Source organism: Lepidochelys kempii, chromosome 11 (assembly GCF_965140265.1).
Source record: "Lepidochelys kempii isolate rLepKem1 chromosome 11, rLepKem1.hap2, whole genome shotgun sequence".
NCBI classification, from domain to species: Eukaryota; Metazoa; Chordata; order Testudines; family Cheloniidae; genus Lepidochelys; species Lepidochelys kempii.
Window position 1 is genome coordinate 23,386,053 of NC_133266.1, and position 25,523 is coordinate 23,411,575.

Here is a 25,523-nt window from a genome sequence, read left to right on the forward strand (position 1 = left end):
GAACAGGGCAGGGAGGATCAGGAAACTGGGCACAAAAGACATGCTGGGGAGTGGGGCAGGGAGCAGGAGACTTGACAAGGGGAGAGTGGGGAGATGAAATGGAGAGAAATAGGAGACAGTGGGATAGATCTTTTGAAGGGATACTAATTTTATTTCAAAATGTATATAAATTTCTCAATTCACCATGTCTTCTAGTTGTTACAGCGTTGGAGGGTCATGGGGCTGAAAATGAGATCAGGTTTTGGACGTTTGGAGGAAAGGGGGTCCAAGAGACAATATTTCTCCAGAACCTGTTAATGCTATGATACAATCTGAAAAACTCTGCTCTAAATTAACTTTTCTTTCAAATTGGATGTGTCACCTTTCAACTCTAGGTCATCAGTTCAAATCCAGCCAGCCAGCCAGCCACTGACCAAAAGCCGTTACTATCTGATTGTGATTTGACAGTCCATCTAAAATGAGTTGGTGGTTTCAGCCTATCCCCTAGCAGAGAAGAATACCCATTACTAAAAATACTAGATCAGGCAGCTATTTATCACTAATTCATGATCTTATTAGTATCTCAAAATGGAGATCAAAGATTGGATGGGCATGAAGAAATCTGCTCCGCAGTGTAGCCTCTGGTCAGAATTGGGGTACACACTGTTGCTTTAAAACAAAGCATCCCATTTATCTTCAGTGCCCCCCAATAAATAAATAAAAAACAAACACCAGTCATAAAACTTACTGTTTCCTTCTTTTTCCTAATGTGGAATTCTCCTCCCAGGCACATTAGTCTGAGGCCCATTGATAGATTTAAGATCCAATATCTTGTTTGCCTTAACTTCTAGAAATGGGAGTTTTATCAACTTTGGAAAGGAAGGATTCCCAAACTTTCCAGTGGGATACACAACACTTGCTTCTAGATCTGGTGGTCCTGAATATTGTACACTGAAATGGGTGATTATTTAGATTTTTATTCATAGATTCTCATCGATTCATTTAAATATTCCAAGGCTAGAAGGAACCATTGTGATAATCTAGTCTGACCTCCTGTATAATTCATGCCATAGAATTTCCCCAAAATAATTCCTACAACACATCTTTTAGAAAAACATCCAATCTTGATTTAAAAATTGTCAGTGATGGAGAATCCACCATGATCCTTTGGTAAACTGTTCCCATGGTTAATCACTCTCAACGTTAAAAAAAATGTTTTATTTCCAGTCTGAATTTGTCTAACTTCAACTTCCAGCCATTGGATCACGTTATATCTTTCTCTGCTTGATTAAATATTTGTTCCTCATATAGATACTTATAGACTGTAATCAAGTCACCCCTTAATCTTCTCTTTTAGATTGAACTCTTTAAGCCTATCACTATAAGGTGTGTTTTCTAAACGTTTAATCATTCTTGTGGCTCTTCTCTGAACCCTCTCCAATGTAGCAACATCCTTCTTGAATTGTGAGCACCAGAACTTGACACAGTATTCCAGCCACCAGTACCAAATATGAAGGTAAAATAACCTCTACTTCTATTTGAGATGTCCCTGTGTATGCATCCCAGGATCACCTTAGATCTTTGGCCATAGCATCATACTGGGAGCTCACGTTCAGCTGATTATCCACCACAATCTTTTTCAGAATCACTGCTTCCCAGGATAAAGTCCCCCATCCTGTAAATATGGCCTACTTTCTTTGTTCCTAGATGTATACACTTATATTTATCTATATTAAAGCACATATTGTTTACTTCTGCCCATTTTACCAAGTGATCCAGATGGCTCTGAATCAGTGACCTATCCTCTTCATTATTTGCCACTTCCCAAATTTTCATTTTATCTGCAAACTTTATCAGTGATTATTTTATGTTTTCTTCCAGGTCACTGATGAAAATGTTAAATAGCATAGGGCAAAGAAGCAATCCCCGAGGAATTCTACTGCAAACACACATGCTTGATGACAATTCCCCATTTACAATTACATTTTGAGATCTATCAGTTAGCTAGTTTTTAATCCATTTAATCTGTGTCATGTTCATTTTACATTGTTCTAGTTTTTTAATCAAAATGACATGTGGTACCAAGTCAAATGCCTTACAGAAGTCTATGTATATTATGTCAACACTATTACTTTTATTACTATTATACTTACTAACTTGTAATCTTACCAAAAAAAATATTGCAAGTTAGCTTGATAGGATCTACTCTCCATAAACCCATGTTGACTTGCATCAATTACATTACCCTCCTTTAATTCTTTATTAATCGAGTCCTGTACAGAAGTGCTGGAACAATTTGTATAATGGGGATGCTGAGAACCATTGGACCAAAGTATAAACCCTGTATATGATGGAAACCATTTCAGGCCAGGAGGTACAGCAGTACCCCCAGCATGTCTAGTTCTAGCACCTATGGTCCCATATCAGCTGCTCCATTATCTTGCCGGGGATTGATGTCAGGATGACAGATTTATAATTATCCAGGTCATCCTGTTTACCCTTTTTTAAAATTGTCACAACATTAGCTTTCTTCCAGTCTTCTGGAACTTCTCCAGTGCTCCAAGACTTATTGAAAAGCAACATTATGGTCCAGCAAGCTCCTCTTTTAAAACTCTTGGATGGAAGTTATCTGGACCTGCTGAATTTAAAAAAAAAAGTCTAACTTTAGTAGCTTCTGTTTAATATGCTAAAGAGCTACTCATGGTAGGGAAAGAATGTTATCACCATATATTCAGATTGTATCATCAGTTTTTTCCCCAAATACAGAACAGAAATATTTATTGAACACCTCTGTCTTTTCTGCATTATTATTGATAATTCTACCATTTCCATCTACTAATGGACCAATACCATTGTCAGGATTCTTTTTGTATCTGACATATTTTAAAAATTCCTTCTTATTAGCTTTAACTCTGTTGGCCATAGATTTCTCCTTGTGTCTCTTTGCTTCTGTCACGGTTCCTCCCCCACTCTGAACTCTAGGGTACAGATGTGGGGACCTGCATGAAAAACCTCCTAAGCTTATCTTTACCAGCTTAGGTCAAAACTTCCCCAAGGTACAAAATATTACACCTTGGACTGGCCGCTACCACCACCAAACTAATACTGGTTACTGGGGAAGAGCTGTTTGGACGCGTCCTTCCCCCCAAAATACTTCCCAAAACCTTGCACCCCACTTCCTGGACAAGGTTTGGTAAAAAGCCTCACCAATTTGCATAGGTGACCACAGACCCAAACCCTTGGATCTGAGAACAATGAAAAAGCATTCAGTGTTTTACAAGAAGACTTTTAATAAAAAATAGAAGTAAATAGAAATAAAGAAATCCCCCCCTGTAAAATCAGGATGGTAGATATCTTACAGGGTAATTAGATTCAAAAACATAGAGAACCCCTCTAGGCAAAACCTTAAGTTACAAAAAAGATACACAGACAGAAATAGTTATCCTATTCAGCACAATTCTTTTCTCAGCCATTTAAAGAAATCATAATCTAACACATACCTAGCTAGATTACTTACTAAAAGTTCTAAGACTCCATTCCTGTTCTGTCCCCGGCCAAGACGACCACAGACAGACACAGACCCTTTGTTTCTCTCCCTCCTCCCAGCTTTTGAAAGTATCTTGTCTCCTCATTGGTCATTTTGGTCAGGTGCCAGCGAGGTTACCTTTAGCTTCTTAACCCTTTACAGGTGAGAGGAGCTTTCCCCTGGCCAGGAGGGATTTCAAAGGGGTTTACCCTTCCCTTTATATTTATGACAGCTTCCCTTATCAATTTTCTACAATTCCTATCTTCTGATTTATATTCATTCCTATCAACCTCTCATTTATTCAATTTGTTATATATAAACAACCTGGTTTAGAGGCAATGAGGAAGTGGCTATGCAAATTTTTTATATGTATATATATATATATATATATATATATTTAAATTTTGTATGGCTGCTTCCTCATTGCCTCTAAACCAGGTTGTTATTTTAACTAGTATGGCCTTCTTCCTCAATAGTGGGATTTTGGCTTTTTTAAGGTATTCTATAAAATGTATCAATTATATTTTCCTCTGTCTCCAAAGCGTGTAAAGTAAGAACTTGTGATACTAAGGGAATTTAGTCTTATAACGAGAGAATATAAAATACAATACCTTTAAATTCCTTTACAAAACCTGAAAAAGTCGCTAAATAAATTTTCAGTAAAGTATGTGCCATAAGTTTTATTGGCACTTGTTAGGGATGACCCACATATGACATTCACAGGGAATGTGGCCCCTCAAATCCATTGTGATGAATCATATTTCATCACATTGCCCTTAATATAAAGTCTATTTATATATGAGGATGAATGGATAGATAGACGATAAAAACATGAGGTGTGGTATATTATGTTTTATTGGCATGAATTTGGGAGGATCTGCATTACTCATGATGTGTAGAAGTGTGTGTATACAACCCCGAAACCAGGCAAGAAAGGGTTAAAGAGCAGCTTTGGGTTCAGGCAGCTCCACCCTTTCACACCTGTGACACATGCCAATCTTGGAGGAAGAGCTTACAAAAGGAAGAAGCTCAGTTCATAAGACCCCAGACTGCAGAGGTGGACAGACCTCTGACCCTCATCTCCCAGAAAGGAGCACTGTAGAAAACCAAGCTATGCTGGACTGACTGTGAACACCGAGCAATAATACAGACTGCTGGAGGATCCAGGTAGGACAGAGAAGCTGGAACCGCTCCTTATTTCTGTTAATTTACTTTCTTCTCTTTTGGTGCCTTGAATACTGAGACTAGGGGCTGGAACCTAGGGCAGATTCTTGCTGAGAATATGAACTCCTGGAGGAGAAGGTGGACACTTTGGAGGAAGTAGGCTAGGAAGAAGCAAGAGGTCTGACCAGACAGAATGTAACCACTTGCCACAAAGGTCCCTGAGCTGGAACACATAGTAGAGGGAGGTACTGGGTTCCCCTCCAGCCTCACTGGGAGGACTAGCCAGAAGACTCCAGACACTAGAGGCCAGAAAGACTATTGGGTAAAAATCCTGGTTTACCCCAGAAGGAATGAGAACAAAGGTGACACGGGTGGAGGGCAGAGTCACAAGTCAAGAGGGGACCATAGATGGATCTGGTCAGCAGGACTACAGAGGATGAAACCCTGCAATGCCCTTCTTAGCCAGAAGGCAGCACACTGGCTAGTGATTCTCTTCATCACAAGAAGCTACAAATAAGATACGTAGCATCATCCAAAATGACTGCCAATAAAACTTGTCTCCACAGGACACCATCATATATTCTGTGTGTGTCACATATTTTACAGAAAAAATATCTTAGAATCTGGTGCTACTTTTTTCACCCCTCCTCCTATATTAGTCTAACTCAGGAAAGGAAACAATTTTAACAGACACACTTTAAAATCTCTGAACATTATTTAAAATAATTTTTCTTTTTGATAATAATAATGTAGTGATTTTAAGATCCAATGTGTCAGTCAATCAGTGCTAAAACCAAGTGCTGTATGCCATCAGAAAGTGAGTTTCCTAGCTCTTGAGTCATATATAGCACCCATTTCTATCCAGGATGGCTACAACAGTTTCTATATTTGTTTGTTTGGATTTATAAAAATGCTTAAGAAAGGACAATTATCCATATGCTGTATGTACCCTAGGCATAATTTAAAAACTTATCCGAAGTGAATAGTATGGGTAAATATAAACCACCAGAAGTAAGACAGTCAACTTAAAAATTCAGTTTTCCCTTTCCCCACAAGAATTCTACATACTTATTATTTCCCCCGTTTTCAAATATTTGGGGAAAAGATGAGCTTTGCAAGCTTTGAATGTCATTAGATTCTTCTAAATTGCTCCCATCACTATGGTTCATGAGAGTTTCTGTATTTCTAGCCATGATGGTTCACTTCAATATCAATGACAGAAGCTACACAGAAAACTGCGGGCTGTTAGAGGTTGCACCTTAGACCTGTCATTGGTCCAGATATCCGTGTAACTGCTTGTCCTGTTCCTCATTCCACTGGTGGAGAGAGTGAAACAAAATTAACACAAAATGGTTATGTAGCAGGGTGCTGGTACAAAAGCATCTAATTAGCCCCTGCCCAGTCAGCTCCAATCAGGAGAAGCAGATTTGGGCTGATGGAAAAAGCCTGATGCTGGCCTGAGGATTGGCAACACCTGCTGGCCTGACAAGCCAAGGGCTATAAAGGCTTGGAGGGAGCCAGAAGCCAAGGGGGCAGCCAGGGAGAAGTCAGTCAGTGAGGGAGGGAGGGAACCCAAGGCCTCCTAGCTGAAGGCTGACTGCTTGTAAAAGAGGTTGAATAATCCTGTAAAGCTTGTAAATAGATAGACACTGGTGATGGGATAACTGTAGGTAAATAAAGACATGGGTTGCACAAGCCTGAAGCCTCTTGGAGCCTTACTGGGGCAGCAAGCAGGCCCCAGGAAGAGGGACGGGTCGTGGTCCCTGTTACAGTTAACAGAATACCAAAGAAAAGACTCACCTTGAAAAAGGCAGATAAATGATACAGTAGCCAGTACTCCTCTTGGAGCCACCAGGAAAATATAACCCACATTTTTCAAAAGGAGGCTGGATAGCCATCTGTCTTGGATAGTTTAGACACAACAATTCCTGCATCTTGGCAGGGCGTTAGATTAGATGACCCTTGCAGTCCCTTCTAATTCTATGATTCTATGAAGGATAAGTCATACTCCCTCTGTCTTACCTGGAGTGCAAGGCACACTGCCTTCATGTGGCTAGTGAAGAATTCTGTGCTGTACAGTAAAACTTTTGAATTTTTCTTTCTCTCTGAAGAGTGCTCCAAATTCCTGTGCCAGAGGTCGCTAAGCGCACAAGTGAGCATCTCTGTTGAAGACTTGCCTTTGGAGAACTGGCTTTCATAAAGTAATATAAAAAGAAGAACTGGGCAACAAACAAACAAACAACCCAACACAGAAGAACGGGACCAACAATCTTCACCTAATGCTCAAATGAAATCGAACAACTTCAGTGGTCCACATAGTTATTTTAGACCAGATTAATTTCCTATTAGGGCCAGAGGAGGAAGTGCCAGAATACTAGAAAGAAGACTATTCTTGTGATATTTCTGGTTGAACAGGAAGCAGGAAATACTAGAAATCTAACAAATAAGCTTGTTCTAAGACCAATTGTTTCAAGCCCAATTTTACTGACTCAAGAGGTGAAAATATACAAAGCAGGTTTATATGTGAGCCAAACTACCAATGTTTTGAGGTTCACCCATCATTAGTTTAAAAAAGCTACTTAATTTACTGCATATCCTCCCAAAATAGGGTTTCATTATTCTTACTGTTTATTTGTATAATATGTCCAACATAAGCTGTGTATAGTCAGAATTAGCTCCAGTTCTTTTGAATTGTGTAAAACTTTATACAGAACAGTTGTCCTCACAAGCCAGGAAAAGAAGCAAAGTGCAGAAGAGTATTATATGCAAATATTAAAGATTAATGACTTGTTTCATGATAGACATAAACCAGAAGCTCTCCACAGGAGTTCTTAACCCTAAATTTTATTTTAAATACAATATCTCTGTTTCACATTCCATTTCTCCCCTACTACTTTGAAGAGATTATTAAAGTCAAAAGCACACAGAAAGAGGCATTTTACACAGCGTTAGGTGTTAGTATTTTTACCAGTTATAACAAAGGCAAATACAGAATCCTGCCTTAACCAACAGAAAACAAGGTCCTGGTTCTGGGAGGTGTTGAGCATCTTCTTAGATGTGCTGATTAGAGCTGTATGGAGAAAAGTAATTCCATTTCACATAGAATTTTGATCATTTGAAATGTGTTTTCATTTCAATTTGACATGAAAACCAAATATTTTGAAAGACTTTGTGAAGCAGAATAAAGCCCTGGGTCTGGGGTAATCCACCTGGTGGCTTCCCTGAAGCTATGAGCCTGGTAGCTAGGGAGCCGGTGCTCCCAGGGCCTACCAGCTCCCAGTTCCCCATTATCCTGCCTGTTGGCTTGCAGAGGAGCCAGAAGCCTGGGACCCCAGCTGCGCCAGGGGCCACAGAGCTTTGGAGTTCTGGCTCTCAGGGTTTTCAGGCTCCCTGTCAGCCCACCACAGAAGCTTCCAAGGACCCAGGAGCCTGGAACTTGAGGTCCCAGCAAGTCACCAGGTGGGTTGCTAAGGAGCTGGGCAGGTGAGCTGGCAGGAAAGCAGGCAGATTTCTGATGGAGACCAGACTGGGTTCCATCTATATGCTGCTGAAATCAAACTGTCTTCACAAAACATTTCAATTTCAATCAATCAGCATTCTCTGATGGGAAAACGTGCCATCAGAGAATTTCTGACCAGCTTTAGTGCTAATATCCTTAACTTCCAGTGCGGGAGTTGGGAACACTCAGGATCAGGGTCGTACTGATTTTAACTACTTAGCTTAAATTGTATATATTTATTTATATTCTGTTACTGATTTTGGGTGTAAGATGGTCACTTATGTAGAATTTGCATAAAGGCATGTCATTTCACCTTTGACGATCAGTGACCTGGATCCTGCCATAAGAGTAACTGGAAGTGGGAGGTTGGTGGTTGCTGGTTTAAATGTGCTGCAGTGTTCCTTTCCAGGAGATTATCTGTCTAGACAGATATGCCACACCAAGGTGATTTATGCTGATGTGAAATGAGAGTGCATCAGGATTACACTGAGATGCAAACTTAGTGTTTTAAATTAGAGTGTCTTTATTGTGGGACAGTTGGAAGCGTGCACTATGGACCTGATCCAGTGCCCACTCAAACCAATGAGAGTCTTTTAGTGATTTCAATGAGTGCTGGATTGGACCTTATATGAAAGCTAAGAAAAAACATCACTTATATAGACTGGAAGCATTGTCCAGTGGTTAAAATGCTACCCTGGGACTTGGGAGACCTTGGTTCAATTCCCTGCTCCATTGCAGACTTCCTGTATGACTTTGAACACATCATTTATTCACTATGCATCAGTTCCCCATCTGTAAAGTGGGAATAATGGCACTTCCCTATCCCACAGAAGTGTTGTCAGGATAAAAACATTAAAGACGGTTGAATACTAGGGAAAAGGAGTCACATTAGTACCCTAGAGATCAGTCACATGTTAATGAATCAGATTAATACATTTGAAATGCCTTACTGCATTCCATTAATTGTCAGAGCACAAAACTGGACACTTTTTGTAGCATTTCAAATATATTAGCTATATAACGTAATGCCTCACCTTGGTTCATCATTGGGGATGGAACCCATGATCTTTGTTACCTCTAAGGATGATGGCAGTAGTAGCCTCTTAGCCTGCAAGCGGGCCAGCCACTGGCAGCATAACCACTTACTCAGCATATTACATACGCTCCTGTTAGGATCATCACACTGAGTGTTTGAAGTCTATTTATGCTCAAGGGATACATTCACAAAGAAATGTAGGCACCTAAAAAAATCACTGGGATTCACAAAGTCTGACTTTGGCACTTGTAGGCTCCCAATACAATGAATGGGGAGAGACAGGTGCCTTAGAATGGGATTCACAAAAGTCAGTACACTTGGCGCCTTCTCATCTCTGATAACCAATAAGAGATGCCAAGCTGAGGGGTAAGTGGTAAGCCCTGCCCCTCTCTCAGAAATAGGTGCCTAAGTCCAGGCTCCCTCTGATGGATCTGCAGAGTCTGACAGTCAGTCTCTCCAGTTGAAGTGTTCCACTGTGGTGAAATAATTTAAAAAAATAATTGGAGTAGGGGGACTGGATCCTCATGCTTGCTCTCTCTCGCCCAATGTTTAAGCTGCTGCACTGTGGATAAATAGTGAAAGAATCGTTGGGTCAGAGAGAGAGAGCAAGCATGAAAATGACTCTGCTGCCTGCAGGTTACAGCATTCAACTGGGAGGTAAAAGATCCAGGATCCACTCCCTCTGCTCCAATTACTTTTGAAATTATTTATCCACAGTGGAGCAACTTCAACAGGAGAGATGGAGGGAGCCCCTGTCAGACTATCCTGTAGCCCAGTGGCTAGGGCACTCACCATAAAGGTGGCAGATCCCTGTTCAAATCCCTTCTCTCCCACAGGTGAAGAAGGGAACTGAACCAGGAGTCTACCGCATCCCAAGAGAGCACTGTAACCACTGGACTACACACAAGGAGAGATTTGGATTTTGTGTGAGCTTCTCTGTAGGGGCCCAGTCCAGTAGGTGAGGTCTGAACATACTTACTGAACACACTGACAAGTTACACGGAGAAATGTCTATCTTCCCCCAGTTCATGCATTGCTCTGGGACATAGGCATCCAGATGCCTGAGATGGGGCTGCAGTGCGTATGTTCAGAGGCAGAAACATAGGCACTTAGGGAACTCTTAATGCAAAAATTTAGGTATTAGGAGAGTTTAGGCACCAACAGGATTCGGGGGGGAGCTGAGCAGGGGCTTTCTGAATCCCAGTAAAGCCTGTAGAGCCTAAATCCTTTTTTGAATATAGCCCTAAGTCTCTATGCCAGTTTTATACCAAAGGTATTATAGAATTGGTATAAAGACATGGTCATGGTGTAAATGATCCCTAGATTTAAACTAAATTAGTGTCTAGTGCCTCTACCTGAAAATCTCCAAGAAGAAAACCATTACCACTTAAAGCAGGGCAATTGCAGAAAATGTAAAACTGTGTGGGCAATGGGGTTGAATTTCAACAAATATCAAGAAGCATCCCGCAAGGTCACAATTCTATTAGCTAAGGATGTGGAGAACAAAAACTTGATCAGAGGTTAAACAGTACATAGAGCAATTGACCCAGAAATAGAAAAAAAATTGCAGTAAATTCGGGGTATGTTCATTCAAGTCAACAAAAAGTTCCTGGTAAGGCTCAAGCACATAGTTGACACATCAGTTATAACAAACAACAATAGCAGTATTTCAGACATTTCAAATGACAGCACAGGAATATTAAGCAGCAGATCCTTAGCAAAATTCCACTGAAGTCAATAGTTACATTAATTCACACCAGCTGAATATCTGACATGCTCTGTCACTTTCTCTCTCTGTATGTATGTAAATATATAAATATATGACTTAAGTATAACTTGAAGGGACCACTCTTAGGGTGAGAGGATAGTTTAATTCCATTGTCATCCACGTCTTGTCCTTTCTGCTGATAATGTCAACAATTAGTGTCAATTATGATGGTAGTCTTTATGATGTTAACACTTGTCCACTAGGAAGTGAACTAAGACACATTTCACTTATTTCATATAGGCCAAGCTGCCATCAAATAAATAGTAATGACTTTTGGTCAGTGGAGAATTCAGACCAGTGACCTAGAGTTGAAAGTCTCTGTATCTCATTAATAATTCTCTGAACTATCCAATCTCTTACATCTATATATTTTACATCCATATAAATGCATTACATGGAACACATATCATAAATAAATGGCTTTATACTCTCAAGCAATATCAAAGAGCGCTGCAATATTTTTAATATAACAATTTGATTTTATAACATACCAGCATCTTTTTGTTTTACTATGTAATTTACCAACCCCATAACTTCTAGAATTGTCTGGCTTCTGCCACCTGAAGAATTAGATCATTCAAAAAGGTACCTGGGACATCAGTGAAGGTCTCTCCAAGGACAGACACATGAAAAGGTAGGTCCATCTCCTTAAGTTTCAGTAATACTTTAAAGAAACTCTCAGGGTCTTTGTCATGTTCCCTTGAAATAAACAAACAGAATTTACCTTGAATTAGGTTATGTTTATTTGTAGAAAACTTTTTACCTTATCAGAGTAAGGTTTATCTTAACCTCTGTTTTTGGTATTGGGGACCTCAGGCTCAGTCCCCTAAGCATGACTTCCTCCTCTGCTCATTCACCCTGCATGATGGCTTATGCCATATGGACTTTTATTTTCCTCAGCCCAGGATTCAAGACCACAAATCAGCCTTGTTAGAGTCTTAAGCCTGTTCCCTAGCCCATCTTTCTGAGACCTTGTGTTCACTCTTTAAATTAACAACTTAGATAGCATACAGATTTAAATATTTAAATCTATAAGCTATATAGATATAGCTATAAGCATATCTCTGCCACACGAACAGACAACACTGAAATCATACTAATTTTTTAGTCAGGGAGCATGTGTATTCCATGTGCAAGTTAACCATAGAAAGGTAAGGGAGGGGTATTTGATTCGTAAAAATGTAAAGAATCATAATTTCAATGGTGTCACCCTCTGCAGTGTGGTGGGGAATTGCTTCCCCCCTCCCCCCCGCCTCCCTCCAGGTCCTCTGGTTGGTGGAAATTTTGATAATACAGTATCATAAAAAATGGGCCAAATTGGGTATCATTCAAAAGCCCTTTCTCCCACAAACACAATGGTACCAAACAAGGTAAACCTAGAACAATTATGTAGCTATGTATTTGAGAAAAATGTTTTAAATTAGCTTTTTAAAATTATACTTTAAATACAGGCATGTCAAACATGCAGCCCTCACAAAGTAAAATTGTGTCCGTTGATTAACAGAACATGCTCAGAACATGATACCTGATTAATTTTTTTAATGTTACAGATTACTATACATATAAGGAGTGCTTTGACTTGATTTGCCAGTATCATTAGGAAAGAAGTGGTTCAGTGGTATTGATTATCAACTTTGTTTATAATGCCAAAAGAGTTCTAATGAGGTACTGCTTAAGATGTCAGCATCCAGTCTGAAATTAATGGAATACCTTTGTAAACAGTACGCACATAGTTACATAACATACATACATTACATAACATAATTAATTACAATCACGGTGATGGGTTGTACTAGGCCCAGAGGCTCCCTGCAGGAGGTCACAGGGTCCTACCACACCCCATCCCAGAGAGGAGAAGAAGGAAAGTCCTCCAGTGGCCTAGCATGGTTGTGGGGAAGCAGCCAATAAGGGAGGCTGCAGAGAGCACTGAGCCAATCAGAGCCCCACAGACTCACATAAAAGGAATTGTAGGGCTAGAGTCAGTCAGTTGCTGCCTGGAACTGTGTTCCTGGCTGGCTGAAGGAGCAGAAGGACCATGGGCAGATCAGTTGCTGGCAGGGCTTGGGGATGCAAGAAGGGGCTCCTGGCTGGCTGCTGCGACTGAGTAAGGACTGAGCCGAGGAAGAGCTGCAGGAAGATAGTGTCCTGAGGGTACAGCCCCATACCTGGGCTGGGACTATTTAAAGACTGAACCCAGGGAGGGCTACAGAGATACCAACAGAGGGGTACTGGGATACGCCCCTGGTGGTCTGTATATACCGGAAGAGGTCTGGTTTGCTTCACATACAGATTGTGTGAGAGACTCGGTTGACTTGGTGCTTGAGAACCACCAACAGAGGTCACCACAAACCAAGAGTGCAGCCACACGCACTCAACCAGGGCATGCTCGTGAGAGGTGGGTGCTACCCCATTACCCAATCCCAAAGAAATGTATTACAAAATCCTTGTTTTTACTTTGATCTTGATCATTTTTAGACATTAGCGGGGAGCAAAGAATACCAGCTAATATCTGAATCTTGGAGAATACCACCGTAGGGGACCTGGTTAAACATGTGGCTCCGTGACAGCTTGTGTGCTACATGAACTGCACCCATACACTGAATTTGGCAAGGTTGCAGAGGAAGTACATCAAGCACCAGGAAAAGTCGAAGATGCCAGGACAAGTGTTAGCTGTGGGAGAGTCTTTGCTCTCTTTATTTCATTTGTCCAGAGTGCTAATTGGAATTTGCATTTGACAGGACTGGAAGACTTTGTGAAATATTTTTTTGCTTTAGATCTAACCAACTATTCTGCAATGATTGCCTGGTAAATTGCTGAAATAAGAGGTGTAGTGAAGTCTGCCCCAGACACATGGGAAGAATTTAAAGAAGGAAATTGGAGTGTTTAAAGGTCGCTAATTCCCTGCTGGGCATTTGGTTCAGATAAAGCTCTAGAGCATGAAAACGCAGCAAAAAGAAAGTTATTTGGGGGTTGGTGGGCATAACACAGAAGCCCAGTTTTTCCTGACAACCCCAGAACTCCACTGAATTTTGAATGAAATATTATGCACAGCTGGAATGACTTTCCCAGAAGTAATAAAGCACCATTAGGTTCTGCTAAGTGCCAAGAAGAGGACAGGATGAGCTTACTTGGATTGACAGCACATCTGAGTACGACAGACCAGCGCTTATTAATCATGACAAAACAGGTCCAAGTGATGAGAAGTGAATGGATACTTTGGATCATGACTTGTTTGAAGTCTTCAAAACCCAAAGCATTATCCAGAGGTTTGTCAATCTAAGGTCTCCAATCAAGAAAAGACTAAAGCTGTAAATGACTTAAAAGAAAATCAAAGTGAACATAGCAGGGATTTTTTCAGAGCTAACCACAGACAGGTAATCCCCATGATGTTGACCTACATGAGACTTTAGGAAAGTATAAATTCTTCGTAGTACAACAAGCTGTGTTTGAATGCGATGGAAGAAGGCATACGTGCCAAACGAAAAGCAAACTAAAGTACACTAATACATACCTAGCCTGGTCTTCCTAAGCCAGCACCCAGTGACAATGTGACTGGTATCTTATGCCAGCAGAGTCCTTTCAATATAGCAATCATAAATGGCTGAGGTATAAGTTCTCAACAAACCAGAAACTGTTAATGCCTGCTGAGATTTGGCTGATTAATTTAATTATGAAGCTACAGAGAATATACTGGATCAATGACATAATCCACCTCATATTTGACACATATGTAGAGGAATCAATTAAAATACTACTAGAAAGAAGAGAGACTATCTTATTTCACCTGTCCAATACAAAATCATTGACTCCACAAACATCTTCAAAGTCACATTAAAGAAGCTGTCTCATACTCAAATGAAGGATTAGTTAATTGCATACTTTGCAGAAAAAACACTCTAGCATGCAAGGAATTGTTGAAAGAATTTCTTTGTTGCATTGTGTAACAAAGCGGATGCCTTGCACTGTTCAGTGGAGTTTCTTCATAGTTCCCATGAGGAGGCTGACACTAAAATTATCCTGCATGCTGTCAATGCCACAAAGAGAGGTGCTACTAAACTCTGGATTTTTGCACAAGACACAGATGTTTTAGTGCTCTCTGTGAGATGCTACCCAAGACTTCTGCAAGATTCTGTTTTTGTGCTTGCTGCTGGGGAACGGAATTGCTGTATATCCCTCAGAGATGTTTTCCTCTCACTCAGACCATTAAAACCACAGTACTGCCAGGTTCTCAGACACTTTCAGGATGTGACACTACTGGAAGGCTGGTTGGAAAGACCAAATTAATTTACTGGAAGATTTTTTATTTAGCCTCCAAAGATTCTCCTTGCTCTGAAGATGCCTGGAATGGCTGAGACAGTCACTGATGAAGTCATAAATGCACCTGATATGTTCATACGCCAAGTTTACCATTTGAAGACCATTATTATGCAGTTGCAAAGTTACGTTGGTGGATGTTTTCCAAGAAACAGACAAAGAAAGAAAAATTCCTTCTGACAAGGTATGCATTTCTGTCTGCGATCAAGAAGGCAAATGATCAAACAATGAAATGGACCCAGGATGATCCAGTGCATCCAAAACTACCCTCCCCTGTCAGACCTGGATGGGTGTTGGAGGATGGACGGATCACACTAGTTATGTGTGAAATACCATACATTCCCGAACCAATCCTTCAGCTAACTAAATGCTTACATGCAAAGAGAAGATGCTCACCAGCCTGGAAATGTTTGGCCAGCAGACTGCCTTGTATGGAGCTGTGTAAGTGTAGCACGAGAATCAGTGTGACAATGTACCTAGCAGCACTGCCCTAGACAGAGACAACTCTGATAATGACTTTGGTGAATAACCTTGACATATAGGACATTTAACTTCCCTAGGATTACCAAAGAGGGTTGTTTTTTTAATGTAAACAATGAATCTGTGTTTGAAGTATAATTTAAAAAATGTTGATTTTTAAACATTTCTCTCAAATATATATCTATATAGTTGTTCTAGATTTGTCATGTTTGGTACCATTATGTTTGAGGGAGAAAGGGCTTTTGAATGATACCCAATTTGACCCATTTCTGATAACACTGTATTATCAAACTTTCCACCGGCTGGAGCACCTGGAGATGGGAGCCGGTGAGTCCCCGCTGCCACACCACAGAAGGTGACACCATTGAAATTATTATTCTGTAGATTTTTATGAATAAAATGACAACGCCCTTACTTTTCTATCACTAACTTGGCCATGGAATGAGATTTTACTCCATTATGCTCCTAGGATATTTACACTGTCCCCAGCAATAGGCAAACAAATGTTTTTGCAGAAGCAATATGTTAGTCAAATGCATTTGCTAAAAAATTCCCAAATGGAATTTTATGACTAGATATTTGGATACAGAAGAAAGAACACATCTGATGTGGGGGTCTTTTTGCACCATCAGGGCTTTAAGTAACTAATGGGGGGGGGGTTTAAAGTTACTTTAGTAATGGATAAGAAATAATCTGTAAACATTTATAATTTCATCTGAAGATAACTAAAGATTTAGAATGTTTTTTTTTTCTGCAGTCAAGGTCTTAAAAACACTGGATTGGTTATTTTAAAAGAAGGACTAGCATCTAGCTTTCATCTTCTTTATTATGACAGAATGAGAGGTTAAAAAGACACCATAAATGAATAAAAATTTCCATAATTTGGTAAATTACATAAAAAATGGAAGATGTTATTTTCTCTATTCTAAGGTGTGATTATAATATTTCTTGCATTTAATTACTCTGCTTTAAAGTAGTATACTTTGGACAGATGTGGACCAGATGTCTTTAAAATATTTTGTTTTTAATTTATTATTTAGAAACTTGAACTGTTTTCCTTCTTGTGTTACAGGAAAATCGACAGTTCAGAAGTAGTGGTGTATTTCCTCCACAGACTAATTACGTAAAATGAATCTGTAGGTTTATCATATAGATGCTGTATATGAAACATTAATAATTATATCATTCAGGAAATCTCAAGCTAAATGAGATCTGCAGCTCTACATGTATTAATTTCTAATTCAGTCAATATTTTTGGTTTACTGATTTAAAACAAATGTATCTTCTAATTAACGTTTAAAACGGTACTTTTCTAGGCTTAAAATCTTCAGAAATTTTAAGGTCTAGAAAATTAGATTAACCTGCCCACCCCAATAATTACTTTAAGAAGTTGTATATCCCCCAGCTTTGTTTTGTTCCCAACAATAAAGTGGAATGCAACAGCATAAGCCATGTAATTTGTTTCACATCTGTGGACCAGGAGTTTTCATGATGATGGTTCCAATAAACTAAAGTGGATGAGAATACTGACTCAGAGAAAATTCAACAACTTTTAAATTACAAAGACCCAGGACTGAAATACCAACAAGCTGCTTGTATCCATGTGAATAAAATAATTATCCATTTCTGGAAGGATAGCTGATGTGTAAAATGTACTTCTAATGCTCTAATTCTCTTCAAAATGTCCAGCTGAAATGAATGGAACCATTAATTTCTTTCAAAAAGAAAAGGAGTACTTGTGGCACCTTAGAGACTAACAAATTTATCTGAACATAAGCTGTAGCTCACAAAAGCTTATGCTCAAATAAATTTGTTAGTCTCTAAGGTGCCACAAATACTCCTTTTCTTTTTTGCGAATACAGACTAACATGGCTGCTACTCTGAAACCTGTCATTAATTTCTAAGTGGCCATATATTTTAAGAAGAGCTGGAAAATAGCAACACAAAGTGAGGAGCCAGACTTGTCAGGTGTAAAAGTGGTAGTGATAAAGCTTGTAAGGAAGATAATCTGTGTTAGGATAATTCTTAAGAGTCATGAATATTCACTGGTGGCCTCAATCTTCCACTGAGGCAGGCAGTTACAGGTGTTTAGTACCTGATACTACTGTTGGCAGAATACCTGATCTACATAATGTGTGCCTAAGTCTGAGAGATGCTGAGCAAGTGCAAGTAAGTTGAAGTCAATGGGACCTCTTAGATTGAGGCTATGAATATGTAGACAAGTGGCATGTGTCCACACCTACTTCAGAGCCAGATCTAGTCTAAAGCAAAGGCCTCTCCCCACCTGCACAGAAATAGGTGAGCCAGCTGCCTCCTGCACCATCTTCCATTCTCAGGGATGGGGATATTCCCCCTCTCTGTGGTATCCAGCAGCCACACATGGGGAGAATCAAGCAAGAGGGATGGGGCCATGATGCATGCCCTCCAAACCCTACACAGACCTACAGCAAAGACTATGTAATCCCAAGATGTGCAGAGCCCCTCCATAATTGCGTATGTCCCTTTCCTTTGGAGGAGGGCAGGGGTCCCAGAGGCAATCACTTGTGAGGGACGGTGTTGGAGTCACACTGTGTAGGAGCTGGCAGGTTAGCTGGCAGCTGTAGCTGCCCTACAACTTGTGGGGAGGCACATGGCCATTTCACATATGGCCATATATGCGTAATGAATCCTAGGCATCTACACAGATTTTGAGATTGATGGCAATTGGAAATATTGAGGAGAATTGGGTGAGGGAGGGGAGACAAATTCTGCACTCACCAAAATAGAAGAAATGCTATGAGGGGAATTTTTTGATTTTTCCTGCCCACAGAAATCCTTCCTATGGGTTTCCCATGTGAGCATGTGATCCCCCTTCCACATTTTCCCTGTAAAATATTTAGCTCTTCTCTATTTTCCTGATATAAAAATAGTAATAATGTATGTGGATTTTAAAGATGAATTTCATGTATCTTTTAGTTTTCTAATTTGGTGGTTTATGTTGTTTCAGTATTCTGGGTCCTGTGACTTTTACAGGCACAACACCATTATCATTTTATTTTTAGTAATTTAGTTAAGGCTTGTAAAATGCTTTCGGCATGGGAATCTATACATTAAAATGTATTCTTATACATTATGGTAAGTAATAATGGTACAGCTATCCCACCAAAGAGGAAAGCAATGTGTTTCTCAGCTGACATGGGAAAATCATATACAATCCAGTCTCCCTTACTCAGCAACAACTGTTAAACACACCAGATTGTCATAGCAGTGACTGTGGAAAAAGATGAACACAATATGGAATGTCTGTTCTGTAAAGATCTGCTCAAAATGACATGCATTTTTGGCTGCATCTGTTGCATTTTTGAGTTTTGTTAAGCATTATCAATTATATATATATATTCCATTTTCTTAAGGGCAGTTGCAAAATTGTAAAAAGCTTGATGTTACTATGCAAACTTTTTTCACTACATGTTTGGGAAAACTTAAGCTAATAAGAATGTCTCTGGTCCATTTTCCTTGATTCTCACATATTTGAAATGATCTTGTATTCATTTTTGCTTGACTGAATGCTTGTAATTATTCAGTTGGTAAAAAGGAAACAGAAACTGGACATGAATATATTCTAAATTTGGATATGAGAGCATGAAAGGTGCTGGAATGACAGTCTTTTGGCTACACAACAGCTACAGCATGGACAAAGGTAACACATACTTCTCAACTCTGCCCTGGTAATATGGTTTAACCCTGAGCAGGAGGCAGTGCCTTTAGAACTGTTGAACCTCCATATCCATGTGTGTACTTAACAGAGTGCTTGTTAGTGTTACATTATAAACCTCTCTAGAAATGGCTAAAGAGAAGTATGGTCTAGCAATCTGACCACAGGACTGGGAGCCTGGAATTCCTGAGCTCTTACGCTGATTTCCTCTGTGAACTTGGACAAGAAATTTAGGACTAGATTCTGATTTCAGCCAATGGGAAATTTACCTTTGTGACCAGGATTCAGCCTCCAATTTCTCCACCTTAGTTTTTCCATTTGTAAAATGGTGATAGTACTGTTTATTTCTCCACCACACAAGAGTGCTATCTGGGCTGATTAATCAATGGCTCAGATCCTCCTGGCTAGCCAAATTGTGTTTGGCACAGGACCCAATGGGGGAAGAGGGGACAAAAGTGGCTTCACATCATCATTATGCTCCTTTGATCTGGGGGCCAGCCAAAACTTCTCTTTGTACTGGCTGATAATGGTCCTCACAAGACTATTCTGTTATCCAGGGATTGACTGAGTTTAGCAGTACTCCCATCCCCTATGTTGGGAGTGGCAGGAAGTTTAGGTGTAGAGCCAGCAAAGTTTGGAATTATGCCACCTGGGAATCTCCTATGGCAGAGTACTCATCCAAAAATCATTGATTATTTGGTTTGCTGGCAGTTCCAAAAAAATCAAAAAAATCTTTTGGCTCTGGCTGAACCAAAACAAATCAGTCAGAATTTTTGGTAAATTGAAAAAGTCAGAAAAATTTTGTTTCTGGCCAAATGAAACATTTCATTTGTTTGAAATAAAATGTTTGGTTTGGGGGCATTTTTAATCTTTTTAAGAAAAGCAATGGAAATGAAGAACTATATTCACAAACTCAAGGAGAAGGAGGTGAGTATCCCCTCTCCCAGAGGAGTGCTCTAACCACCAGGCTCTAGACTCATTCTCACTCTCTCTGGCCCAATGACTATTCAAGTATTTAATACAAAGTGGAATAGCTTCAGCAAGAGAGAGATTGAAAAAGGCCCATCCCAGCATACACTATAGCCTGGTGGTGAGGGTACTCACCTGAGAGGAGGGATACCTGGGTTCAAGGCTCTGCTCCAAGGCCAGGGACTCCCACATCCCAGGTGAATGCCCTACCACTCGACTATTGGGTATAAGGGGGGGGCACCACCACCATTTCGTCCTCTTCTGTTTGGTGAATGGCACCTAAATCCCCTTGTGAATCCAGCCTGAAAAATGAAAACATTTCTGAAATTTTTTCTTTGTTTCGACTGAGACAATATGCCATAATTGACGCAAATTCTTGAAATGTTTCGGTCACCCTGAATCTGCAAAAGAGGTAAAATGGAGGAGCAGATCTGGCCCTTGTAAATCATCTGATTGTGCAGATACATATATTGTATTTGGGTTTAGTTTCAATAAGAGATCCATGTTACTTAAGAGTCTAAGGTATAGTCAGAAACATACTTAGATATACCTGACATTGATCGTATCTTGCTGACAGTCTCAGTTATTTGTATGAGAAGGATACATTATTAAAAACAGTAAGAGATGTAAAACAGATAGAACTTGCTCAGAAAAGCAAGATACATGTTTCTCTTTTTAAAAAGTATCTATGTTTAATAACAATAGTTATATGAATTAAAATGATGCAATAAAATGAACCTGGTAATCTGGCAGGGGAAAAATCTCTCAAATTTCACTATGTACCATAGGGCATGTACCCGTTGTTATACAACATCACTTAATACAGGCCCTGTCATAACAATCTCTCAAGGTACTGTGCATTTTGAAAGGGGAATGAGCTAAGCTAAAAGCAATACTAAAAGGGTCAATCTTAATCTTCTGAAAATATTTAACAAGGGTGATTTCCCATGTTTCAGTGGTAGAGAATTCAAAATAGTGGGGGCACATCATAATACTTTACACTTACATAATGCCTTAAACCCAGGAAACTCAAAGCACTTTCCAAACAATAATGAGCAAAAGATCAAAAACTGTCCGGCAAGGTAAGGAAGCATTCTCATATCACCAAGAGATTTAGTTACTTGCCCAAAGTCACATAAGAAGGCTGTGGCAAAACCACCAACAGAACCCAGCTCTCTTACCTCCCAGGACCATCTTTTGGCAACAATATTATATGGATTCCATATCATACAATTACTTGGCTGTCAGTGGAAGAAAGGTGAGAGATAGTGGTACTGATACTGAAACACCAGTGACATCTTTAGAAATAAGGACCCAATTTTTTTAAATTCAGTGTATTAGAAAACTGGGAGCTAACACAGAGGTTTCTAGCTACCTTTTAGTCACCAGAAAATAGCTGATACACTGAATTTTGGTCCATGGAGGTATCATTCATTATTTACAAAGCTGTGAGCAGCATTTGGAGATAAATAAAAGGCAGGTCACTGTCCCAAGGAATTTACATTCTATGTCAGACATAACAAAGAGACAACTGGAATCAGAGCAGAGGGTGGTGTGAGAAGCATAACCCAGCAGGGCAGAGAGGTTGGAAAGACAGATGTGAGGCTGATCAGAAGGGGACAGTTCACTGGTAGAGAGGCAGATTTGGAAGTCACCAGCACAGTGGTGGTAATTAAAGTGGAGGTTGCCAGGAACACAGACTTCTGAGGGACACTGTTGCAGTTGGGTGAAGAAGAAACCACCAAATAAGACTCTGAAAAAGCAGCCAGGAAAGTAGGAGAACCTGTTGAACAAAGTATCGTTAGAACCAAGGGAGTAAAAACAAGAAGGCAATGTTGAGGATGATTGACAGTGCTGATGCAGCAGACTGATGGAGAAGGATGCTTGACTAGAGATAGGTCATCTGTGACCTTAGTGAGAGCAGTCATAGTTGACTGGAAGAGGCAGAAGCCCCATTGCAGAGGATCCATTTATTGGTAGGAAAGTCAAATAGTGAGAATAGACAGCAAGCACAATGAGGTTGGCAGCAAATGGGCGGTAAGAGGGCGTGAAGGTGGGTTTATTCATAATAGGTGAAACAGCATCATTTCTGAAAGCAAAGGGGACCAAACCAAAAGAAAGGAAGAGATTGAGGAAAAATAAGGGTGTGAGCGGGACGGAGAGAGATCAGGAGCCTGAAAGAGATGAGTACAGTAGTCAGATTGGCAATGGAAAGTAGATGGAACATTTAAGATTCAGTGAGTAAGGGTGGGAGTGGAGGATGAAGGAAGGGAAAAGAGAACTGTTACATTGTATCCACATTTTCTTGGCAAGATCACAGGCTGAGAGTGGGATAAGAGGAAGTGTTGGAGAAGATCTGAGAAGGGTATTAAAGATAGAGAAAAGGTGACAGAAATTACAGGATAGGAGTCAATTAAGGAGAAAAAATAAAGCCGTTTGGCAAGGAAGAGTTGAATGAAGAAAGAATAAAATTACAGGGGAGAAAGTTAGCCTGATGCTTGGATTTCCCCCCAAGACAATGTAGACTTTTCTCCAAAGGCACTGAGCAGTGAGGGAAGAGAAACCGAGAAAAGAAGTTGAGAGGGATAAGTGAGGGTTGTGGCTTAGTGGAAAAGACAGTGTGGTGAGAGAGGAGAACAAAAGAATCAATGTAGAGTTGACGATAGAAACTATAGAATCAGTGGAAATACAGGGCATTAGTGACGGAAGAAGAGGCTCAAAACCACAGAGAAGTAAAATATGTTGATAAGAAACTAAAGAGAAGTGGGTACTAAATCAGTAGCAAGGCAGTCAGCAAAAGAACGTAGCAATTGTTGAGTCTGCTGATGACAGAGGGATGGAAAGGGTTTGTAATGATATTCTTCAGATGGGTGATAAACAATAACTCAAAGTTAAGAATAAGCTTGTGGTTCTTTACTGATTTGACTAATACAGTAAAAATGTATATAAAACATACTTGGGCAGAGTGAGCTGAGTCCTGAAATGCACTGTACCAAAGGCCTGTAACAGGACTCATTTGATACCAGCTTCCTGTTGCCTTTATATCTGGCTAGCCCATTCTCAAGAAGCTAGAAGTAGCATGTTCAGCTCACTGAATGGAAATGTCTTCAAATGCAGAATGCACTGAACTAGTACGAAGGACTCACTTGAGGCCAACACCTTAGTCCTGGCATATATCTATAAGTACCACTGAGTGTAATTTTAAAATTCATTATTCATTATTCAACATTTTACATGCAACATCATATCTCATCCTACTGCCTGAATAAAGATTTATAATAGTCTATATTAAAGAGTGGCAGCATGATTTAGAAAAATTAGCATGACTTTGGGAGTCTGGAACTGCACTGTCACTGACTTGCCATGTGACATCTCTGCCTGAGTTTCCCCATCTGTAAAATGGGATCAGTAACACAGCTTCACAGGGATGTTTTGAAGCCCAGAGTCAGTTAACGATTGTACCTCAAGTGGATAATATTTGTCTTAAATTAAAAGGAATCATTTCACAAAAATATTAACTACAATCTGAAACACATTCTAGTAATAATTACTTTCACAGTTCACAGAATGGCGGGGGGGGACTTTCTTAAATTAAATTAATTAAATATACCTTATTATCTAGATTAAGATCAAGCGGCACAGGAGCCAGCAAACAGAGCTGTAAACAGGGGAGTTTGAGTGGGAGTTTGTAAGGGGAGTTTGTATTGTGGTGCTTGTTTGGGGTTTGTTTTTGCTGTGGGTGGTGGTGTTTTCGTGTAGTTTGTGTTTCCCAGATTAACAGGATTTAGGTGGGAAGGCTATGACAGATACAGAGGCAGCAGTGGGAGTGACTCATGTCGTGGAAGACACAATGAAAATGACTGGATGTGGAAGCTGCGGTATGTACATGATCCTGGAGGGGGTACCTGGTAAGAGTTTTGTCTGCATGAAATGCCGTCTGATAGAGCTGATGGAGGAAAAGATCTGAGGTTTGGAGATGCAGGTGGAAAGTCTGGTTGAGTTTAGGAAGGGGTTTGAGCAGATTATGGAGCCAAGACATGAGGTATCTCAAGGGAAAAGCTCAGATTTGCAGATGGAAGCAGGACTGAGGAATTCTGAGGGAAGACTGGGTGAGGAAAGTGGTCAGTGGAAGCATGTGACTAAAAGAACCAGGCAGAAGAAAAGACGGGCTAGTGAAGGAGAAATAGAGCTCAAGAACAGGTTTGCAGAGTTGGAAAATGAAGAAGGGGCTCAGCAGGTAGTCACTGAGGTGGAAGGATAAGGAAGAAGAGAAGACCGGCTAGTCCTACAGGAAAAGGGGAAGAGACAATGGAGACAACACCAAATATGAGCCCCAGGAGGATACAGGATGGGTTGCCGAGACTCATCAAGCCCTCGGATCGCTACCCCTTCCTGCTTCTCCACGTGGGCACCAATGATACTGCCAAGAATGACCTTGAGCGGATCACTGCAGACTACGTGGCTCTGGGAAGAAGGATAAAGGAGTTTGAGGCGCAAGTGGTCTTCTCGTCCATCCTCCCCGTGGAAGAAAAAGGCCTGGGTAGAGACCTTCGAATCGTGGAAGTCAACGAATGGCTACGCAGGTGGTGTTGGAGAGAAGGCTTTGGATTCTTTGACCATGGGATGGTGTTCCAAGAAGGAGGAGTGCTAGGCAGAGACGGGCTCTACCTAACGAAGAGAGGGAAGAGCATCTTCGCAAGCAGGCTGGCTAACCTAGTGAGGAGAGCTTTAAACTAGGTTCACCGGGGGAAGGAGACCAAAGCCCTGAGGTAAGTGGGGAAGTGGGATACCAGGAGGAAGCACGAGCAGGAGCGCGCGAGAGGGGAGGGCTCCTGCCTCATACTGAGAAAGAGGGGTGATCAGCGGGTTATCTCAAGTGCCTATACACAAATGCACTAAGCCTGGGAAACAAGCAGGAAGAACTGGAAGTTCTGGCACAGTCAAGGAATTATGATGTGATTGGAATAAGAGACTTGGTGGGATAACTCACATGACTGGAGTACTGTCATGCATGGATATAAGCTGTTCAGGAAGGACAGGCAGGGCAGAAAAGGTGGGGGAGTTGCACTGTATGTAAGGGAGCAGTATGACTGC

The 25,523-nt window shown here is 40.4% G+C and overlaps 1 protein-coding gene across 7 annotated transcripts in view; it reads right to left on the reverse strand.

The window, feature by feature from the left end:
• The window catches only part of GTDC1 (glycosyltransferase like domain containing 1), a 290,540-nt gene that overhangs the window by 16,895 nt on the left and 248,122 nt on the right, over positions 1–25,523 (reverse strand). For 5 of the 7 annotated variants that reach the window (XM_073305405.1, XM_073305406.1, XM_073305403.1 and 2 more), the window contains 2 exons: positions 11,562–11,671; positions 7,638–7,739 (listed from right to left, as the gene is read on the reverse strand). The exons of 1 other annotated variant lie outside the window; for it this stretch is intronic. In XM_073305405.1, coding sequence (XP_073161506.1) covers positions 7,638–7,739; positions 11,562–11,671 — 212 coding nt within the window. The remainder of the gene's footprint in view (positions 1–7,637; positions 7,740–11,561; positions 11,672–25,523) is intronic. One more of the 7 variants, XM_073305409.1, reaches the window with a different exon arrangement.